Source organism: Centroberyx affinis, unplaced genomic scaffold, assembly GCF_046629955.1.
Source record: "Centroberyx affinis isolate AG114_WGS23_722 - 3 ecotype Tasmania unplaced genomic scaffold, CSIRO-AGI_Caff_v1 ptg000844l_1, whole genome shotgun sequence".
Lineage (NCBI taxonomy): Eukaryota > Metazoa > Chordata > Actinopteri > Beryciformes > Berycidae > Centroberyx > Centroberyx affinis.
In genome coordinates this window covers 159053-176166 of record NW_027279440.1, presented here as the reverse complement: position 1 = coordinate 176166, position 17114 = coordinate 159053, and the positions used below count along the sequence as shown (strand labels likewise).

At 42.8% G+C, this 17114-nt stretch overlaps 1 protein-coding gene and 1 non-coding gene across 2 annotated transcripts; one reads left to right on the top strand and one right to left on the bottom strand.

The window, feature by feature from the left end:
- Positions 1–6053: 6053 nt before the first annotated feature.
- trnaw-cca (transfer RNA tryptophan (anticodon CCA)) lies at positions 6054–6125 on the top strand. The gene has a single exon. It is a non-coding gene; the product is annotated as a tRNA-Trp (tRNA).
- Positions 6126–9092: 2967 nt separating this feature from the next.
- On the bottom strand, positions 9093–16766 carry LOC139645325 (FH2 domain-containing protein 1-like). The gene is made up of 11 exons (XM_071521019.1): positions 16311–16766; positions 15530–15591; positions 13153–13255; positions 12569–12654; positions 12056–12156; positions 11861–11931; positions 11602–11709; positions 11370–11440; positions 11113–11230; positions 10715–10879; positions 9093–10484 (listed from the first exon to the last, which is right to left on the bottom strand). Exons 1-11 carry the CDS (start codon positions 16764–16766, stop codon positions 9300–9302), a joined length of 2526 nt encoding a protein of 841 aa, XP_071377120.1. The 3' UTR covers positions 9093–9299.
- Between the last annotated feature and the right edge of the window lie 348 nt (positions 16767–17114).

Genomic DNA, 17114 nt, shown 5'->3' with positions numbered 1-17114 from the left:
TGTAGTCAATGGATGGCCCTCATGAGGATAGAAGTACAAGGATGTGTGAGACTGTGTGTGAGAGAGATTGTATCAGGACAATTCAAGCATCCCAACAGCCTGCTAACAACGATAACATCCCCACATAAACAGAAACAAGTCAGAGAGTTCGCTGTGACAGATACGAGACGAAAAGTGGAAGGTCACCCAGTGCCAGTAATAAGTAGTGACAACACTGGAAACTAGTCAATCATTCTGTGTGTTTCCAAGGTTAAGTTTATATCACTCCTCCCTCCCCTCTCTCACCCCTCTCTCACCCCTCCCTCACTCCGGTGACATTCCACCCATGCCAACTGGACATTCCAGTCTTCACATACCACATCCCCCACCGCGACCAGAGGTTTCTCTCTCTCTCTCTCTCTCTCTCTCTCTCTCTCTCTCTCTCTCTCAACCTTTTTCAACTTCTCACACTTTCTGCTCTTTGACAAGCAACACACACACCTGGAAACACACACACATACAAGTAGAAGGAGACACACTTCATCTGTAGTCACCTGATCTACTGACAGTTCTCCCTCAAAGTCTTATCTGATTGGAGTTGTATTTAAAGCTTATGTCTGAGGATCTATTCTCAGTCATCCTTAATTGTCAAACTGTAAATTGTAGCATCAGACCAAAGAGTGGAACTGGTGAGGAGCTGAGATGTAGTGGAGGGTAAACCTACCTAAACTAAATTTACCCACCTTTTATTTGGTGGAATAGAGTTGAAACATGTTTTTAGGGGCCGACATAAATCTTTAAGACATAAATTCATAGTATACGCTGTAGTGAGTAGTATCAAATTGATGCTATATGTTATATGAGGATAGGATAGGAGTCTTTCAAGCGGGGAAAAAAAAACATATTGATTTTTTGATTTATTTATATCATGGATGGTTGCCTTACGATGAGCTCATAGTTTGCCCACCTTTTTATTTACCACTACATCAGTGCTGCGGAAAAATAGGGTTTACTTCAGAAATGTACAGCGTGAAGAAGCCAAAATATAAAAAAAAGAGTTTATTTCATTTCTCTGAAATGACACATTGCTTTCTTGAGAGACAGAGCAAGAACACACTGTGTCATGGCATATATTCTTATTATAATGAGAGTGCCCACCAGTCTCCAGTCCTGTCTGAATATTAAACCACACCACCTATCCATCACAGATAACTACACCCCATCTCTCCATCATCCATTTGTCAAACACAGGCATGTTCGCCTCAGACAAGCAGGTGTCTGACATACGCCCAGGAGATGGAGAACAATTTTCAGGTTACATTGCACAGCAAACCAATCACAGGCCAGCAAATGGCCTGCAGCAACATTATGCATACAGACAACATAGGCTGTGTGCGTTCACCAGTGGGAAGGGAGGGGAAACAGGAGAGAGGAGAGGAGAGGAAAGGAAAGGCTTGTGTGAGGGGTGTGGGACGGATATGGGGGAGGATGAAGGAATGATGCACAGTGGGGATAGCGTGAAAGAGCAAAGGATGAGAGGAAGTGTCGGAGAAAGAGAGATTTACTTACGTGAGGTTTGTGACAGACGAAACAGAGGTACAGGGAAGTTTTCAGCGAGTTCTCCTCCAGAGGGAGAGATATCCATCCTCAAAACCCGGCATTGCAAAAGCGAGAGAGCAAACACCCCACACAGGGAGGCAGAGGGAGGCAGGCAGCAATAGGGCGTGTGTGTGTGTGTGTGTGTGCTTGTGTGTGTGTGTGATCGTGATCTGGATTGAACGCATGTATGTGTGTGAGAGCGGGAGAGAGAGAGAGAGGCTCTTAGCGAGCAAGAGACACAGAGAGATTGTACAAGCTCACTGGCTGTGCGGAAAATGGGAGGGGGCTGGACTGTCCAATAGCGTAAGAGATGAGCAGTGTGAAGGGGAGATGGCAACAAAGAGGCTGAGAGTTTTTTTTTTATTATTATTCCATTATTCCTGCCCTCACTCTCCCTTACCACCTCTCTCTCTCTCTCTCTCTCTCTCTCTCGCTCTCTCTCTCTCTCTCTCTCCCTCCCTCTCTCTCTCTCTCTCTCTCTCTCTCTCTCTCGCTCTCTCTCTCTAGTTGGGTGTGTAAGGAGAAAGAGAAAAGCCCAAACTATCAGACGAAGAATTAGTGATGCTTCTTATGAGACAATCAATTACTACTGTGTGATAAAAAGAAAAGGCAACCAGTCTCTCTCTCTCTCTCTCTGTCTCTCTCTCTCTCTCTCTCTCTCTCTCTCTCTCTCACTCACACACATACACACACACACAGGTGCAGGGTGACTGATGGGAGGAACCAGAGAGATAAATGAAGGAATCCTGCAGGGAATTCTAATATTTGATGGCGGGAGTGACAAATATGGAGCTCATTTGAAAGGGAGGTGCGAGAGCTGATGGAGTGGTATGAAAAGAGAGAGAGAGAGAGGGAGAGACAGAGAGAAAGAGAGAAAGAGAGAGAGAATGACAGAGTGAGAGACTGGCAAAGAATGATGACAGATGATACAACATCTGATGATACAACAGTAAATAGGGAGGGAAGGACATTAAAAGATGCAGTGAACTAGGCAGCGGTATGGTCATGAGGTGTGTGTGTGTGTGTATGTGTGTGTGTGTGTGTGTGTGCGTGTGGACAAGGATGAGTACTCTTCTCTTTGCCTCCTCCTTGCAGGCTTGATAAGCTCTTAGGTGATTGTGTTGTCTGTGTTTTAGGTGTGTGTGTGTGTGTGTGAGTGTGTGTGTGTGTGTGTGTGTTATAGGCAAGTGTGTGTCGAGTGCCTGTGTGCATGCGCATGGGGGTGGGGACCAGACCGTCTTCCCAGGATTTTGCTGCGGGAGCACCATGTTGCCATGGAGACTGCATCCAGTGCAGCAGAACACACAGATGGCTGCTCGCTCTCTCTCTCTCTCTCTCTCTCTCTCTCTCTCTCTCTCTCTCTCTCTCTCTCTCTCTCTCTCTCAAACAGTCCAGTTAGCTTCTCAGCAGCAGCAACACTCATCCCTGACCTGCGGATCATGCTAGCTGGTTTCTGTGTAGGTTTACAACACCCTGCAGGTATATAGACAAGCTTGTGACTCAGCATTCTCACAAACTATTTTTTGACAGAATATTCCTGTTCCATATTTTCAAGAAACAGTAAGAGAAACACTGTAAGAGGATAAATCAGCAAAAAGCATCAGCTAATGCATTTATTATGAGGAGTTTCAGTAGATTTGGGAAAAAGTAATTCTCTCTGAAATCTCTAAAAAATAATAAAGAGGATCCAGTCTGTAAAAGTGTTATCATTTCAATGACTTAATTTACCTTCTGTCCTTTAAAAAATGAGTGAGTAAGTATGTTTTGATGTTGTGCCATCTATCATTTTGTCAGAGTAGGCGTCACTCTTTTCAAATGGTCGATGTGTCATTTTGGAATGAAACTCTTCATGTCTCTTTCATGTCTACCATTCTGTTCAACTATAGTAGAGGTAACAGTATGCTCCCTGTGACTTACTCATGAAAGCTGCATTTCAACTTAGTGGTAGATCATGTCTTAGATGGGTTTCCAAATCAAGCTAAACTCCTGTGAATGCGGTCAAATGGGTATTAGTTGGGTGAGAGAAGCCTGAGTATTATGCAGTAGGGGAGTTTTGCCTGCTGCAGCAGAAAGGTGTATGCAGGGGCGAAAGGCTCTCTAAGCTGGATATATTAGACTTCTTATTCTGTTTCAAGAGAGCAAGAACAGGAATTATGACTCATTTAAAACTTGAGCCTTTCTTGCGTTGTAGGACAAAGTCCAATAACACTCAAATGACACACACACTCACACAGGCACACACACACATCTTGTCTAGTGAGAACCTGACAGACCAGCTTCTATAAACTTAACCAAACGACTAAACCGAGCCAAGCACAGACAATCGACATCACATCCTCCTCTCTCTCTCTCTCACTCCTTTCTCTTTCTGTTCCTTTCACACTCCTGTACTGCTCCGTAATCCAAACAAATTGTTAGATTGTTCCTCATTGGTCAGAGATTGTCTCCATAGCCAGAAGGTCACAAGTTTCATTCCCTGTGACACAAACAGTATCCATCTCTGTCAACATGTCCTTGAGCAAAAAACTGAACTATTTCAGGGAGTGCGACCTCTCTGAACCCACTGAGGTGAGTTCATGCATGTGTGTCTAAGGGAGACAATAAAATTAAATCAAATTTTCTAATCAGTTGCTACAAAATCCAAACAGAACTCCTGGCTTCTCTCTCTCTGTCTCTGTCCACATACCCAGATTATTTGTCAAACATTTTGATTGAGAAAAAGGAAATCCGGCTTTGGTGAAATGAAAGCTCTGAAATGAAAACAATTGGATGAGAAAGACAGCAATATTGACAGCATCGCTATCATACATCCACCGTGTCGGGGTTATCCAACTAATCAATGTGTTCGGTGCTCCTCTCTGAGGTTTATCCCGTCTCAAAAACAGCAGACAGACAACAGTGTGCATCCTGATCAGAGGTGCTGCTGAACCCTTGTCAACTTGTTGTCCCTTGTCATTTTTGTCTTTAACATAGCTGAAATAGATATCATGATTGAAATGACTGTGTTTTATATTTCACTGAAAACAAAGCAGGTTAAATTATCAGCTGAAAGTGTAAATGGGGGCGAGTTTTTACTGAAGAAAGTTATTACAATAATGGAATTTTTCCTATATGACCATATGGTGATATAACATTTTTTTAAACGGTTAAACAAAATATTTTCTTATATTTTTACTCATGAAGGCCTCAGGAAGTATTACGTTCACACAAAGAACATGTGCATATACCTCTCTCTCTCTCATACACACACACACACACACTTACCCATCCATTTTGCGTGGAGAGCGGGGTGGTCACTAATGAAGGTAAGTGTCCTAGATTCTCCAGATGCCCCTCTGGTCTCCTAACCAGAAAACAGCTGGGATTAACATGCTAGACCTGCCGAATCTGGAGCAATCATTTGAATAACAAACACTAACAACACAGGTAAGGACACACAAGGATACTGGCTATGATGGTGTATTTGTTTTGGCAGTTTCTCTTCCAGCATATTACCACATATTAAGTTCAATACCTCACAAATAGTGTAGGCTATTGGCAGAAAAAAAATCCAGTCTGTTTAGATCAAAGGAGGCAAAGGATAAAGATGTAACAAGGGAGAGCTGTATCCCAAAATAGGTGATTAAGTGATAGGTGATAGCTAGTTATGTCAAACTCATTTGTCTATAAGTTGCATTACTTTAGACCAAATAGACTATCTTTTCACTTATCAGCCTTTGGACAGCCATATATAATTTTGTGGAGGGCCTTGGTGGCTCTGGTGTGGACGTAAAAGCAGGAAGTGAGTTAAATAGGATGGCAGTGGTGAATCAGAAAGCAACCAACCACTGCTCTATTGCACCATCTTGTGACTGACGGAGGACAATAACACCTAATGAACCTTAATAGATACAAAAAGTGATTAATATAGAGGAATTCATGTAGACTTTTGTTATACAGTATAATGCAGGCAAGATCTTATAGGAGCACTGTGATCTCAGGTTCATTCTTGTGTCGAACAAAATAAGAACTAGGTTATTATACTTTATCAGTGATAGGCCCACAACTTAAAATCCAAAAACAGAGGACTGCTGCTATCTTTCCAAACCTTTTCGCGCACATTGAAAACAAAGTGCGCACTTCGTCGCCGGGGTGAAAGCAGTAACGTCTCTAGGCATTTATGATGTCTTTACATTGTATCTGAGCGGTGCAGCAGCGCAGTCTTTTGTCGTATTTGTTTGATAAAGAAAGGCTTAATGGTGTGTAAATGTTAACGAGGGAGCACACAAAGTTTCCCACAAAAATCCAAATTGAGGGCAGGGATCAGGGGCGCTGTTATTATGGGGTTATAATGAATGAGGTAACCTAGGTAATAGCGTCAAGACTGAGAAAGAGTGAGAGTGAACACAGTGAAGACCCACTAAATATCCCATGAAATAAACAGTAGCATGTGTCCCTAGTATGATGTTTTATTTATGTCTTCTTACGGGACAGACGACCTCGTGGCGCAACGGTAGCGCGTCTGACTCCAGATCAGAAGGTTGCGTGTTCAAATCACGTCGGGGTCAATCCTTTCTTTATGTGTGTCGTGGTCAAGTTAGGTCATCACTAAGTTCATGTGTAGGCTAGTCAGAAATCCTCATGGCTGGAGTCCCAGTTGTAGTGTAAGTAATTAGAAACAATTAAAATGCACACAGGCTATAATTACATCGGTCACATTAATAGGTAGTTTATAAGAGAGAATGCTGACTCTGAAGTGGTGGGTTTCGACAGCAGTCGGGCTGCAGACCTGTGGATTTAAGTACATTTTTTTTTTTTTTGTTTTTAAGTTTTGAAATACATGAGGACCACATTGGAAATAAGTGTTCTGTGCCATCCTCTGGGTTCAATGTAACATGCCAAGTCATTTAACATGTTTGATTATTTTTTTACCCATAATAAATTAAATCACTGAATCATTCAATAGTTCTCATGCTCATCCACCACACGTTCACCAATATGTTACATCATCCTATCAGTAGTTGTTTTGTAAGATCAACTTTCACAGCCTATATGTAGGCCTATTGTTAACCAACCAGGTGATCAGGTACAAATTTTTCATATGTAGCCTGTGGCTAAGGTGATTGAGTCCCAAATTAAAGGTCAAGTCCTCAGTGTGCAAGTCTGAGTCCATCAATATTGAATCACGAGTCATCAAAACTGGGACTCAAGTCAGACTACTATAACACTGGTGTGTAGTAATCTGTTAAAGGGAGGGCTTGATTTGTGAAGTCCTGCAGTCCCTCTACCATTTGTGTCAGTATGTGCACATACTATGTTAAAATATAAGCTGTTTCTGCATGAAGACCATCAGAACCAGTTGTTATGCATTAGGGTGGAAGAGCGGCTGAGATTGCCAAATAACCGATTGGGCACAGGTTTGATCCCTGCAACAGCCAATGTGCCCCTTGTCGAAGTGTGGGTACTTGAGAAAACCGGCTCACTCTTTTTAAGCCGTTCTGGATAAATGTGTCGGCTAAACACCTAAAATGTGATTTGAAATGCAAAAAAATGCATCTCACTGCATCACAAGAGTGGATTCTTCACGGTGTTCCCTTTTAACCTCAAATCTAATTACAACACTTGTAAACAGACTAATGCCTATTGCTGTTACGGTGGATTAAGTTAACAGCACAAACATCCACCATAGTTGCCAAACAGTGTGATCTTCTGTCTGTCTGCTAAAGAGCAGGGAATTGAATTTCAGAGTGGCTTTGTCCAATTTGCTCCCATGCTTAAGCTTTATGCTTCCGATGCCAAATATAGTAAATCATAGTAAACATGGAAATATTTTCTACTTAGTGATGTTTTTATTTGTGATTGACAAATAACATTTTATAGGTGATTTATATTCATGCACTCATGAAATTATGTTTAATATTAGTACCTTTTCGATCCTGTTGCCAGTTCCCACGTTAATATCCAGGATTATCACCATCCAGTCTTAAATGTGTTGCTTCTCTGCTCCTTTTCAGTCCTCTTGTCCTCAGTCCTTCTTCTTCATATACACTCGCCTTTGTATTTTCTCAGTATCATTGATAAGATATTGGCTTCCCCTCCCTCTCTCCCTCTCTCTCTCTCTCACAGGCTCTTCTCTGGTTAAATGCTTGCTCACAATACAACTTTACTTCTCCCTTTCTCTCACTCAGTCCAAGTTTCCCCCACCCTCTCTACCTCCTTCCTTTTCTCTATTCAAGCTTGTTTCTCATCTTTCACTGGGACAGACACACACACACACACTCTGAACATGGTTGATTAGCATAGCCTTGGTGAGAGTAAGACTCAGTGGGGACTGCAGGTCACCTCCAGTCCTCAGGAGTTGACTCACATGAGATGGCACTCAGCAGCACTCAACATACCGTCACAATGGCCTGATTGTACTGCGCCGCTCTCATTTTACATCAAACGGGTCAGTCGCCGCTGACATAACACTCTGTTCCAAGCACCAGACTATTATCTCTCTGCTTGTGTACAAGGCCTTGCTTTGGGCTTTTGTATCGGCAACATAAATCTCAAAGTATGAAGGAAATGGTCACAGCTAGACGAGAGAATCAGCACTGGCCATATTGCCATTTCATGATCTGCTTCTGCCACTGCAGGAAAGCTCAGTTCCTTCATGAAAACTCTCCATTCCCAAATTCCTCCTTTCACTCTATTCATTTTGCCCCATCATTTGAAATGCAGACGTCAGCCAAAGTCCCCATTGAGCGGCTGCCAGCGGGAGGGATGGATGGGGGAGCAGGACAGAGCAGCAAGAAAGGAGTCTGTGTGGAGCAGTTTCTTCCAGAGAGTATTATTACACTGTGAGAGCGGCCAAATGGAATGGTTGTAAACAAACATTGTTGCCCTGGTAACGCAGCTCGGTCCCAAATCTCATCCTACTGCTGAATATAGACACAGCAGGGGGTCATAGCGGTTAGAGAGATCATCCTGAAAGCAAAAGGTGAAAGGCAGCCAGTGTGTGTCCGTCAACAGCCATGTGTCCGGTTGAAATGTTCTTAAGCAAGAAACTGAACCCCTACCTGCTTACTCATCAAGTGTCTTTCTGGATTAGAGCATCAGCTAACAGTTTTAAATGTAAATTGGTAGATATGTGGTCTAAAACAAATTCCTTGTCTCCGTTTTGACAGGACAGTACAAAAGGTGCTTGCCAGGTGCTTCCTTCTCTGCGCATATATTTAAAACATTTTAGAAATACCTCCTAAGGTAAAGCCTAACCTCTCTGTTACCTGTGCGATGGCCTTCCAGCCAGACTGACAGGAGAAGAAATAATAGATGAAGTGGAAAGCAAGCAGGGGAAACTGAGCAGCGTCACTAAGGAGACATCAATACCAGTCAGACTTCAGAGGATTTCATAAAGGGTAAAAACAGGGGACCCTTGCTGAGGCTCAGCTACAGAGCTAAATATTTCAAGTTGAAAATTAGTGGATAATATTTAAAAATTAAATACACAGTCCATATAAAAGAAAAATGATAAAAGTAGAAAGATATCCTTTATTGTTCACACAAAACAAGAAACATGCTTTAAGATTTAAGATTTTTGAATGTGGTTTGACCCCCAAAAATCAAAACCTTCACAGTTCAAAGCAAGTCCTCATTTGCCTTGGTTCCACTGAACGGTAAAACATGAGAAAAGCACAATAAATTTTCACAATCTAAAACAAAAAAAAAAAAAAAAAAAAAAGACAAAAAATTGTCTTTTATTAAGTGTTGGATCCTCTGAAGTTCTGTTCTTCCACATCAGCAGCTCTACTCCTGCCTCCGATGCGTTTGAAGAAGGACATGAACCCAGAGGAGCTTACCTGCCTCTCAAAGTGCTTCCCCGCCTTTATTCGCGCACCTGAACAAACTCCACCTCCTCCTTCTGTCACCGTTTCTGTCCTAGACCCCGAGGAGTACGACCTCGTCCTCTGAGATATGCTTCTCTGGAACAAGTCCCCCAGCCAGAAGCCAGATGCTGGAGATCGTCCGGTTTCATCTAAGGAGACCGACCTGAGGAGCGGCCCCTGGGACGGAGCTCTCTGACTGGGGCAATCAGGAAGGGACGCGGACCCCCCAGATGTCGACGCCGGACTGTCTGGGCAAGGGGTATGAGGTAGATGATCGCCTCCTCCTCCATCGTTCTCTTGCAGGACCATGCGGGGACATGCGGTGGCAGGGTAAGATGTAGTGGCAGTGGTGGGACTGGAGTGGGACGGTGTGGAGGACAGCTGCCAGACTTCATCATCAGGGTCATCTCCACTGGATATGGAGGAGAGTCTGCGATTGGAGGGGTGTCTGTTTCGTGGGGGGCAGTTCCCACGGGGGCAGGTGAGAGGGCTGAGGATAGTCCATGGGGAGCCCAGATTCCCATTGCTGCCAAAGAAGATGAAGTCCCTGGTTCTAGGGCGAGGGGTGCTTGGGGTAGTAGGCGTGGCCTCAGCTCTCTCTGGCCGCCGAGGGGTTCCTGAGACTTTGTCCCCACCGAGGCTGCCTTGGCTGCTCTGGTAGCGAAGCACCTTCCGAGTCACCTCACGCATCTTCTCAGCTTCCTCCTTCTTTTCCAGCGCCGCCATCTGCTCTTCCCCTTTCTGCAGCTTGGGTTGCTTCTTCTCTGGGCTTCTCCCCTGTCTGCTCCCTGAGCCAACATCTGGTTCTTCTACCGATCGGTCCGTCCGGGGACTGCGCTCAGTGGGGGATCCTTCGATTGGGGGCAGCACACTCCGCCTGCACCTGGCAACACCCTCTGGAACTGTGGACAGAAAGCTGTGTAGGGCTGACTCCAAGCTAGAGGTCTCCTTATCAGGCTTAGGGTCCAGGCTGGACCATGTGGAGTGGCGTTTGGCCGAAAGACGTAAGCTCTCCTTCCGCTTGCGCCTCAGCTCTGCTGCCTCTCGCTCTCGGTTTTCCTGTAGCAGGAGAAAGAGAGGAAGTAAGATACAATATAGTGGAGGTAAGTGACTCAAAAAAGTTGAGGACAGGGCTTTTTAAGATGCAGGACGAATTTCTTCAAATTGGAGAGGATCATCTCCCTGATCCTCTATGGACCAGCCTCCCCACCAACAGATTCTCTCTGATGTAGTTTCTTCTGTACACTATACTATTTATGCCTTTGGAAATATACTGTCTCTAATCTCACCTTTATTGCTATGTCAAACTTCTTGCAAAAAGAATGGAAGATGGAGCAGCACTCATCCAGTTTGAAGGAAGCTGGATCTTCACAGAAATACTCGGCCACAGCATGGCTCAGAGAGCGTAGCTCCTGGACAGACGACTCTACATCAGCCAGCTTGGCGTCAGCCCTCTGGGAGATCAAAACATACAGCGTATGACATTTCAGCAAAGTAGAGGGACATAAAAATGCAAAAAAGTGCACAAAGTAATCTCAAGTTCAGTTGGTGCTTTTGCTATGCAGTGGAATAACATACTTTAACAACCTACAGAAAATCATTAAAAACAGAAAAGTTGCTCGAACGCTCAACCTAAACTCATAAGATCGGTCCAATCTCTTTCAGACCCAACTTGAGAAATCCTCACCATGAGAAAGGTCTCCATCTGTTGCAGTAAGCCAGGTTGTCTGCTGGCATACAATTTCACTTCCTTGATCTTCTTGACTTCTCTTTCAAACTCTGTCATGACCTCCTCTTTGCAAATTCTAAGAGGTAACCAACAACATTCATATATTGACACAACATAGTCCAAAACAACACAAAATTGTTCATTGTATTAATCCGATTCAATTTCAAATAGATGGCAACATTTGAAGCTAGTGTGAATTAATATAAAATAGCCACCTAGATGCCATCCCAATGTGTTTGAGCTGGCTGGGAAACGTCAGCAGCTCAGTACCAATGTCCTCAGCTTGCTGTGGGTGGAAGACAAAGGAGGGAGAGCAATGGTGAGTTAATGAGATGGAGAGAGGGAATAAAATCAATTACGTCATTGTCAAGAGACATAGCGGGATAGTTAGCAGGGCTTTCTGTGATTTCACAAATCTTTTCTGTCCTTCCCATGGCTCCTCCTCACCTTGGCGACATAGTGCATGAGGTTCATGCCAGGCTTGTTGGCCTTGGTGTCTGCCAACTTGAGCAGAGAGGTCATCCTGAAGCCAATGGCATTGCCACTGTACCCTCCCTGAATAATAAATATTTCAACAATCGATTTATCAGTATAAGAAACGCAGAGTCAAAAGGCTCTTGGAGCATAGCGGGCAGCTTCAAAGCATAAGAAATAATGCATTAGCATAGTTAATAAAACCATATAGTTCTGAGGGAAAAATACCAACAGCGTTCATGTAGTTCCCGGCTTTCAATACCAGCAGAATGATTGAGTGCAGGTCGTCACAGTCCAGCAGCTCTGAGGGAGAGAAGAAAGAGAGAAAGAAACAAGACAAAATGAGAAGTGAGGGGAAAAAGGCAGATCAAAGGAGGGGTTGTGAGCAGTTCTGTGTGGTGTGTGTGTGTGTGTGTGTGTGTGTTACCATTAGCTGCTTTGGTCATCACAGCAACAGAGTTCTTCACCTCCTCCATAAGAGGAAAGAATTCCTCCCTCAGCACCATAGTCTTCAGGCATTCCTCGTAGCTAAAGTCAAGACACATTGACACACCTGCCGATTACTACATTAGCTGTCGTCAATCGTTTCAACTCTTTTACTATCCATTATAAAAGGACTTATTGGGCACTTTGTAATAGTTTCCCACCAGGACTATTTTAGCCCACAGAAATCAATTTTAGCATTCCTTTCGCTGACAACACTGTAGCAACTAAAGGTTTTTTATTGCAAATACTTGCTTGCTCAATATATGTAAAATTCAGATGATTCAGTCCTCAAAATTATTACTCTTTTGCCAGTAAATGTCTTGAGATTTCAAAGAACTTTAATAATAGTCCTTGAGTTTTACTTACATGTGGGCAATCATTTCATAACATTATGAGTCATAAACGACAACTAAAACAGTGTACATTTTGTTTTGGAAAACCTCTTCAGACTCACCCTGGCACTTTGACCAGCTGCACCATGAACCGATCAGCCTCAGGTAACAGGGAGAGGTTCCCACTGAATGACAGCAGCTGCTTCACCTGTACAGTGGCAACAGTTTGATTCAACAAACATGAGGTTTTTCTGTAATCAGTCCCTCTCATAGATATTGCAAGATTAGATTGGATAAAAAAGGGTCCAGAGAATAGGAGTACTCTAGGATCACTGGTCAGGGAGCATGAACATGTTTTCCTCTAAAATGAGATATGAAACATTCAAAAAATACTCTTCCTGAATGAATGCAAACAACAAGAATGATTGTGTAACATATTATGGAAATATAGATTAAATTTTGAATCTAAACCATCTTAAAGACCTTTACCTGTAAAATACAATCTATGATGCATTTTTGAATGCTTTCTTTGAAATAGATGCATAGTATTTTTGAATTAAATCCCTTAATATAAATTCAGGAGGGAAACTGGCCTTAAAGTAGAGCTCTTATTCCAAGACATTCAATACTCATGATGCACATTTTCTGCACATGGGGCCCACTCTCCCATGAAGAGGACAGATGAGAACAAAAGAGTTGTCGTTACCTCACTGTCTTCTGGCAGCAGTTTACACAGCTCTTTGAGTTTGCCCGTTCCAAATCGGAGCCAATTCCCCTGACGAACGTCCTCCACCATTTCTGCCACTGGCCTGCAGAGGGAGACAAAAGACAACACTAACCAAGAGGCACGTCAGCTGCCTTATGTCCCGCCATCATCACCATGATATATTAAACATCAACAGTTATGTCAATGAGGTCATTAATTAAGCTAATTAATACATTACTTAGCAAATATTTCTATGTCAACATACTTGTCTTCACATAACACATGGGTGGTATTAATATGAACTGGTTAATATGAACTGGAAAATCTGTTTTTCCTCGTTAATATGTAAATTTATGCAGCAAGGTGCTCCAAAAACCTGTGGAGTAAGTATGAGGTTTCTATCATGTATTGTTCTTGAGTTATTGTGTTCACAAAACAGACAGCTAGACACAGACAGATGTCACCATGACAACATAATGTTGTACATACCATGTACCATGGTGGCAAGACAGCAATCAATATTCTAAATGTCTGTTGAGATATTCAGTCCACACACAGTACTTTATAAGACAAGTTTAACCTCAAAATATTTTCCCTTGTTTTGTCTTTTGATGTTCTGCTCCTGACAAAATGCCTTCAATCAGTATTCTTACAGCATCCCACCAATAACAAACTGGCTTCATATGGCATTATAAAGCTCACTTTAATCAACTGACACACAGATGCTCACTCTATTTGAATTTGACTGAAAGGCATTTATGCTGACAACCAGACGTCATTAAAGCGCTTAGCTGTTGACGCACACTGACAAGTGCATTTGATATTCAAAGTACGAGGTGAATGAACCTTGAACTGAAAGTGACATCATCTAGATAAGGTTCAGGAGCAGAAACTGGCTCCGGTGCCGAGGAGGCTACCTACCTACCTACCTGCATACTATAAAACACTTACAAGTACACAGGATCTAATGTAACTATCCGTTGTGGCTCTATTATGGCTTGGATGTTAGAGGAAAAGGGGAAGAGTAAGAGCACAGATGTTTTACTCAATTAGGCCCAGGACAGTACTGAATTATAGCATCTGAAATCAGCCCCTTATATACAGTACCCACTCTGAGCATTAATCACACCTAAACTCCCCTATTCAACTCAGCTACATTTACCTTTAAGTATTTTCCACACACTATTTTCTTCTCAACAACAATAGGCAAATGGGACAGCTGACCCTTGTGGCTTGAAACAGTTTGGACAGCAGTTCAGAAACCAAATAGTATAAAAAAAAAAAAAACGTGGAGGAAAGAGAAGTTTTAGCCCCGATCTGAAATTCTGAAAGTAGAAGTAAAAGTACTGGTGTAAAAATCTACTTATGTAGCTCATTTAAAATGGACTCAGAGTAAAAGTAACTTTTTAGAAAAGAGAACATTGATAGATGTGATCTTACCCATGTGATTCTAAAAGGATGAGAGGACAGAGTGCAAAAGTGGAAAATTTGGAAACTACAAAATAAAGTGCACAAACAAAGTAAAGCCAGATTACTCTTCTCTTCTTTGCTGACTGACCGTTCACTGTGAACGGCTCCACAATTTGTCAATTTATGATTATCCAGTTTCTGCTGCTAATGGAGAGCCACAAAATGAGTAATCTGTAATGGATGTAATTTAAAATGTACCATTAAAAAAGTACAATACTTCAGTAAAAAACAACTTAAGCACAAGTAAAATTACTGAGTAAATGTAATTAGTTACTTCCACCCTTGACAAAAAAAATCACAGGCTCAAAGGACCTCTGAACCTTCTGGTTTTGGCACCAAACATGCTGCACCCAACTTCCACAGGGTGTTTCCTTTCTTTCCATCCTCACTGTTCAGCCTCACTGACTAGTTCAGCATGGCTATAATGTCTTCCTATCGTTTAAGTATTAATGAAGTGACTCAGGATTATTTCTTTTTTTTAAACAAAAGGTGTTGTTTCCCATCTTGTGACTAAACACTCTTGAGTGCCATTTTAAAGAAAGGCATTTTCATTTATTTGAATATGGTCCCTTGAGATAAAGGGCATGTTGGATTAGTGATGAATGACACAGTGGAAGTAGATAGAGCTTTGACATCCGGATTTCTGACTGACTCAGTGTTTGACATGGAAGTACGCTGCTCTCACTGCCACACACTGCAATTTTTCCACTCACAGTGCCTTTAGTTTTTAGCACTGTGATGCTCCTTCATGGTCCAACAATCTTATTTATCTCTTACCATGTTTTTCTCCCCTCATCTCCTGTTATGCATTTTTCTTTCACTCGATCATACACTCCTTTTCTCTTTAAACATTCTCACCAACACCTCTCTCTTTTTTTTGCAGATTTTACCTCAGCTGTTTCCTCACCTCTTGAATTGTTTCAGGAAGATCCCAATATTCATGCTCTTTTTGGAGTCGAGGATTGAGACCTAAAGAGAAAGGAACTACTGATCATGGATACCGATCAAAAACAATGCAATTCCACCCATGTTCAGCCCTGTTCAAATAAGAACAACGAAACAAGTCCACCCACTGAGCACTAGATGTCATTTCAACGTTACATCTACGCTTTAGCTCTCATATACTGTAGCCCAGGATCTTTTTGGCTATGTATAGCCCAGTTTTAGACCAAGCAGTAAATATATTATTACATATTAAAACAATGCATAAACAGCTGTAAATATAAAAAACTATGCACCAGATAAATACAAGATAATGCTTTAGTTTTGTCATATAGAAGATGTAGTCTAAGATGCAGACCTCTACTAAACTTTCACATATAAAGTCTATGTAGCCTCATTTTAGCCTTGACGTCTACAACCATTTAGACATCTTTTAAAATGGCTAATCAGCATAAAATTGCTCAGTGGCCATGCTGAACGTAATATTTTCCACCACCTTTGAGGAAGCAAACATGATACCAACTATTGTTTTCATGATACACTTCCTCAGTGATGCACAAAATTCTATGGGAACCATAGACCAATCAGTTCCCGTTTGTGGGCCATTTGTGAGGCGATTAGGCTACTTCCCTGGCCGTTTGAGGTTACATGCCCATAAAAGTTCAGTAAGGTCTCTTACTGCATGTCACCCATTGCTGTCTAACCAAAGTTTAAAACATGGCACACATGGAAGCCAAGCTTGTTACCTGCGGCTCCTGGGGAAAGGGGGCCGTGCCTTCGAACCCCTTCGAACCCACAGCCCAACTCCTGCGTTGAGAGGCTCGCGTGTCGACGTGGCTGAACAGCTCCTCCATGCTCCGGATGTCCAGCACCAGGTCCTTCTGCTGCCGCTGAGCCGTCCAGACGTTCCACTTCCCCAGGACGCACTGGCTGGGGATGGCGTCCCAGTTCACCTTTTTCATGGAGCGCCGCTGGACGTTGCGAGAGGCAAAAGGAGGCGGCGGGGGAGGAGGGGGAGCGGGAGGAGGAGGAGGCGGCGGTGGAGGAGCGGGGGGTTGAGGAGGTGCACCGATGGTGGGAGGCGCAGGAGAAGAAGCTTGGTGGTCTGAAACCTCAGCCTGGGCATTTGGAGGAGGAGAAGGGTCCCGAGGAGGAGTGGGAGGGAGAGCAGGCGTTAAAACCAACGTGCCCTCCATTGGCATCTCTATAATCCAATGTCTATAGGAGGAACTAGCCTGCTGTTGGCCACTCAGATCTGAGGAGACATCAGAAACAAAGTGTTATTAACTTATATCATCTGTCAGATTAAACACAAATCAATCATTTGTCAGATATACGTTGATTCTGCACATTCAAATACAGAGATCACATTCTCAACTTGAAAGTACCTCAGAGAGACCCCAAGAAACAAACCACTGAATTTTCATTCAAAACAGACACTGACACTCCTGTCTGTCTGCTTATGGCTGTCATAAGAAGTTGGCCTGCATCACTCATTAACATACAAGCTCAAGGAAGTAAAAAAACAAAACAAAACAATGGAATGCAGC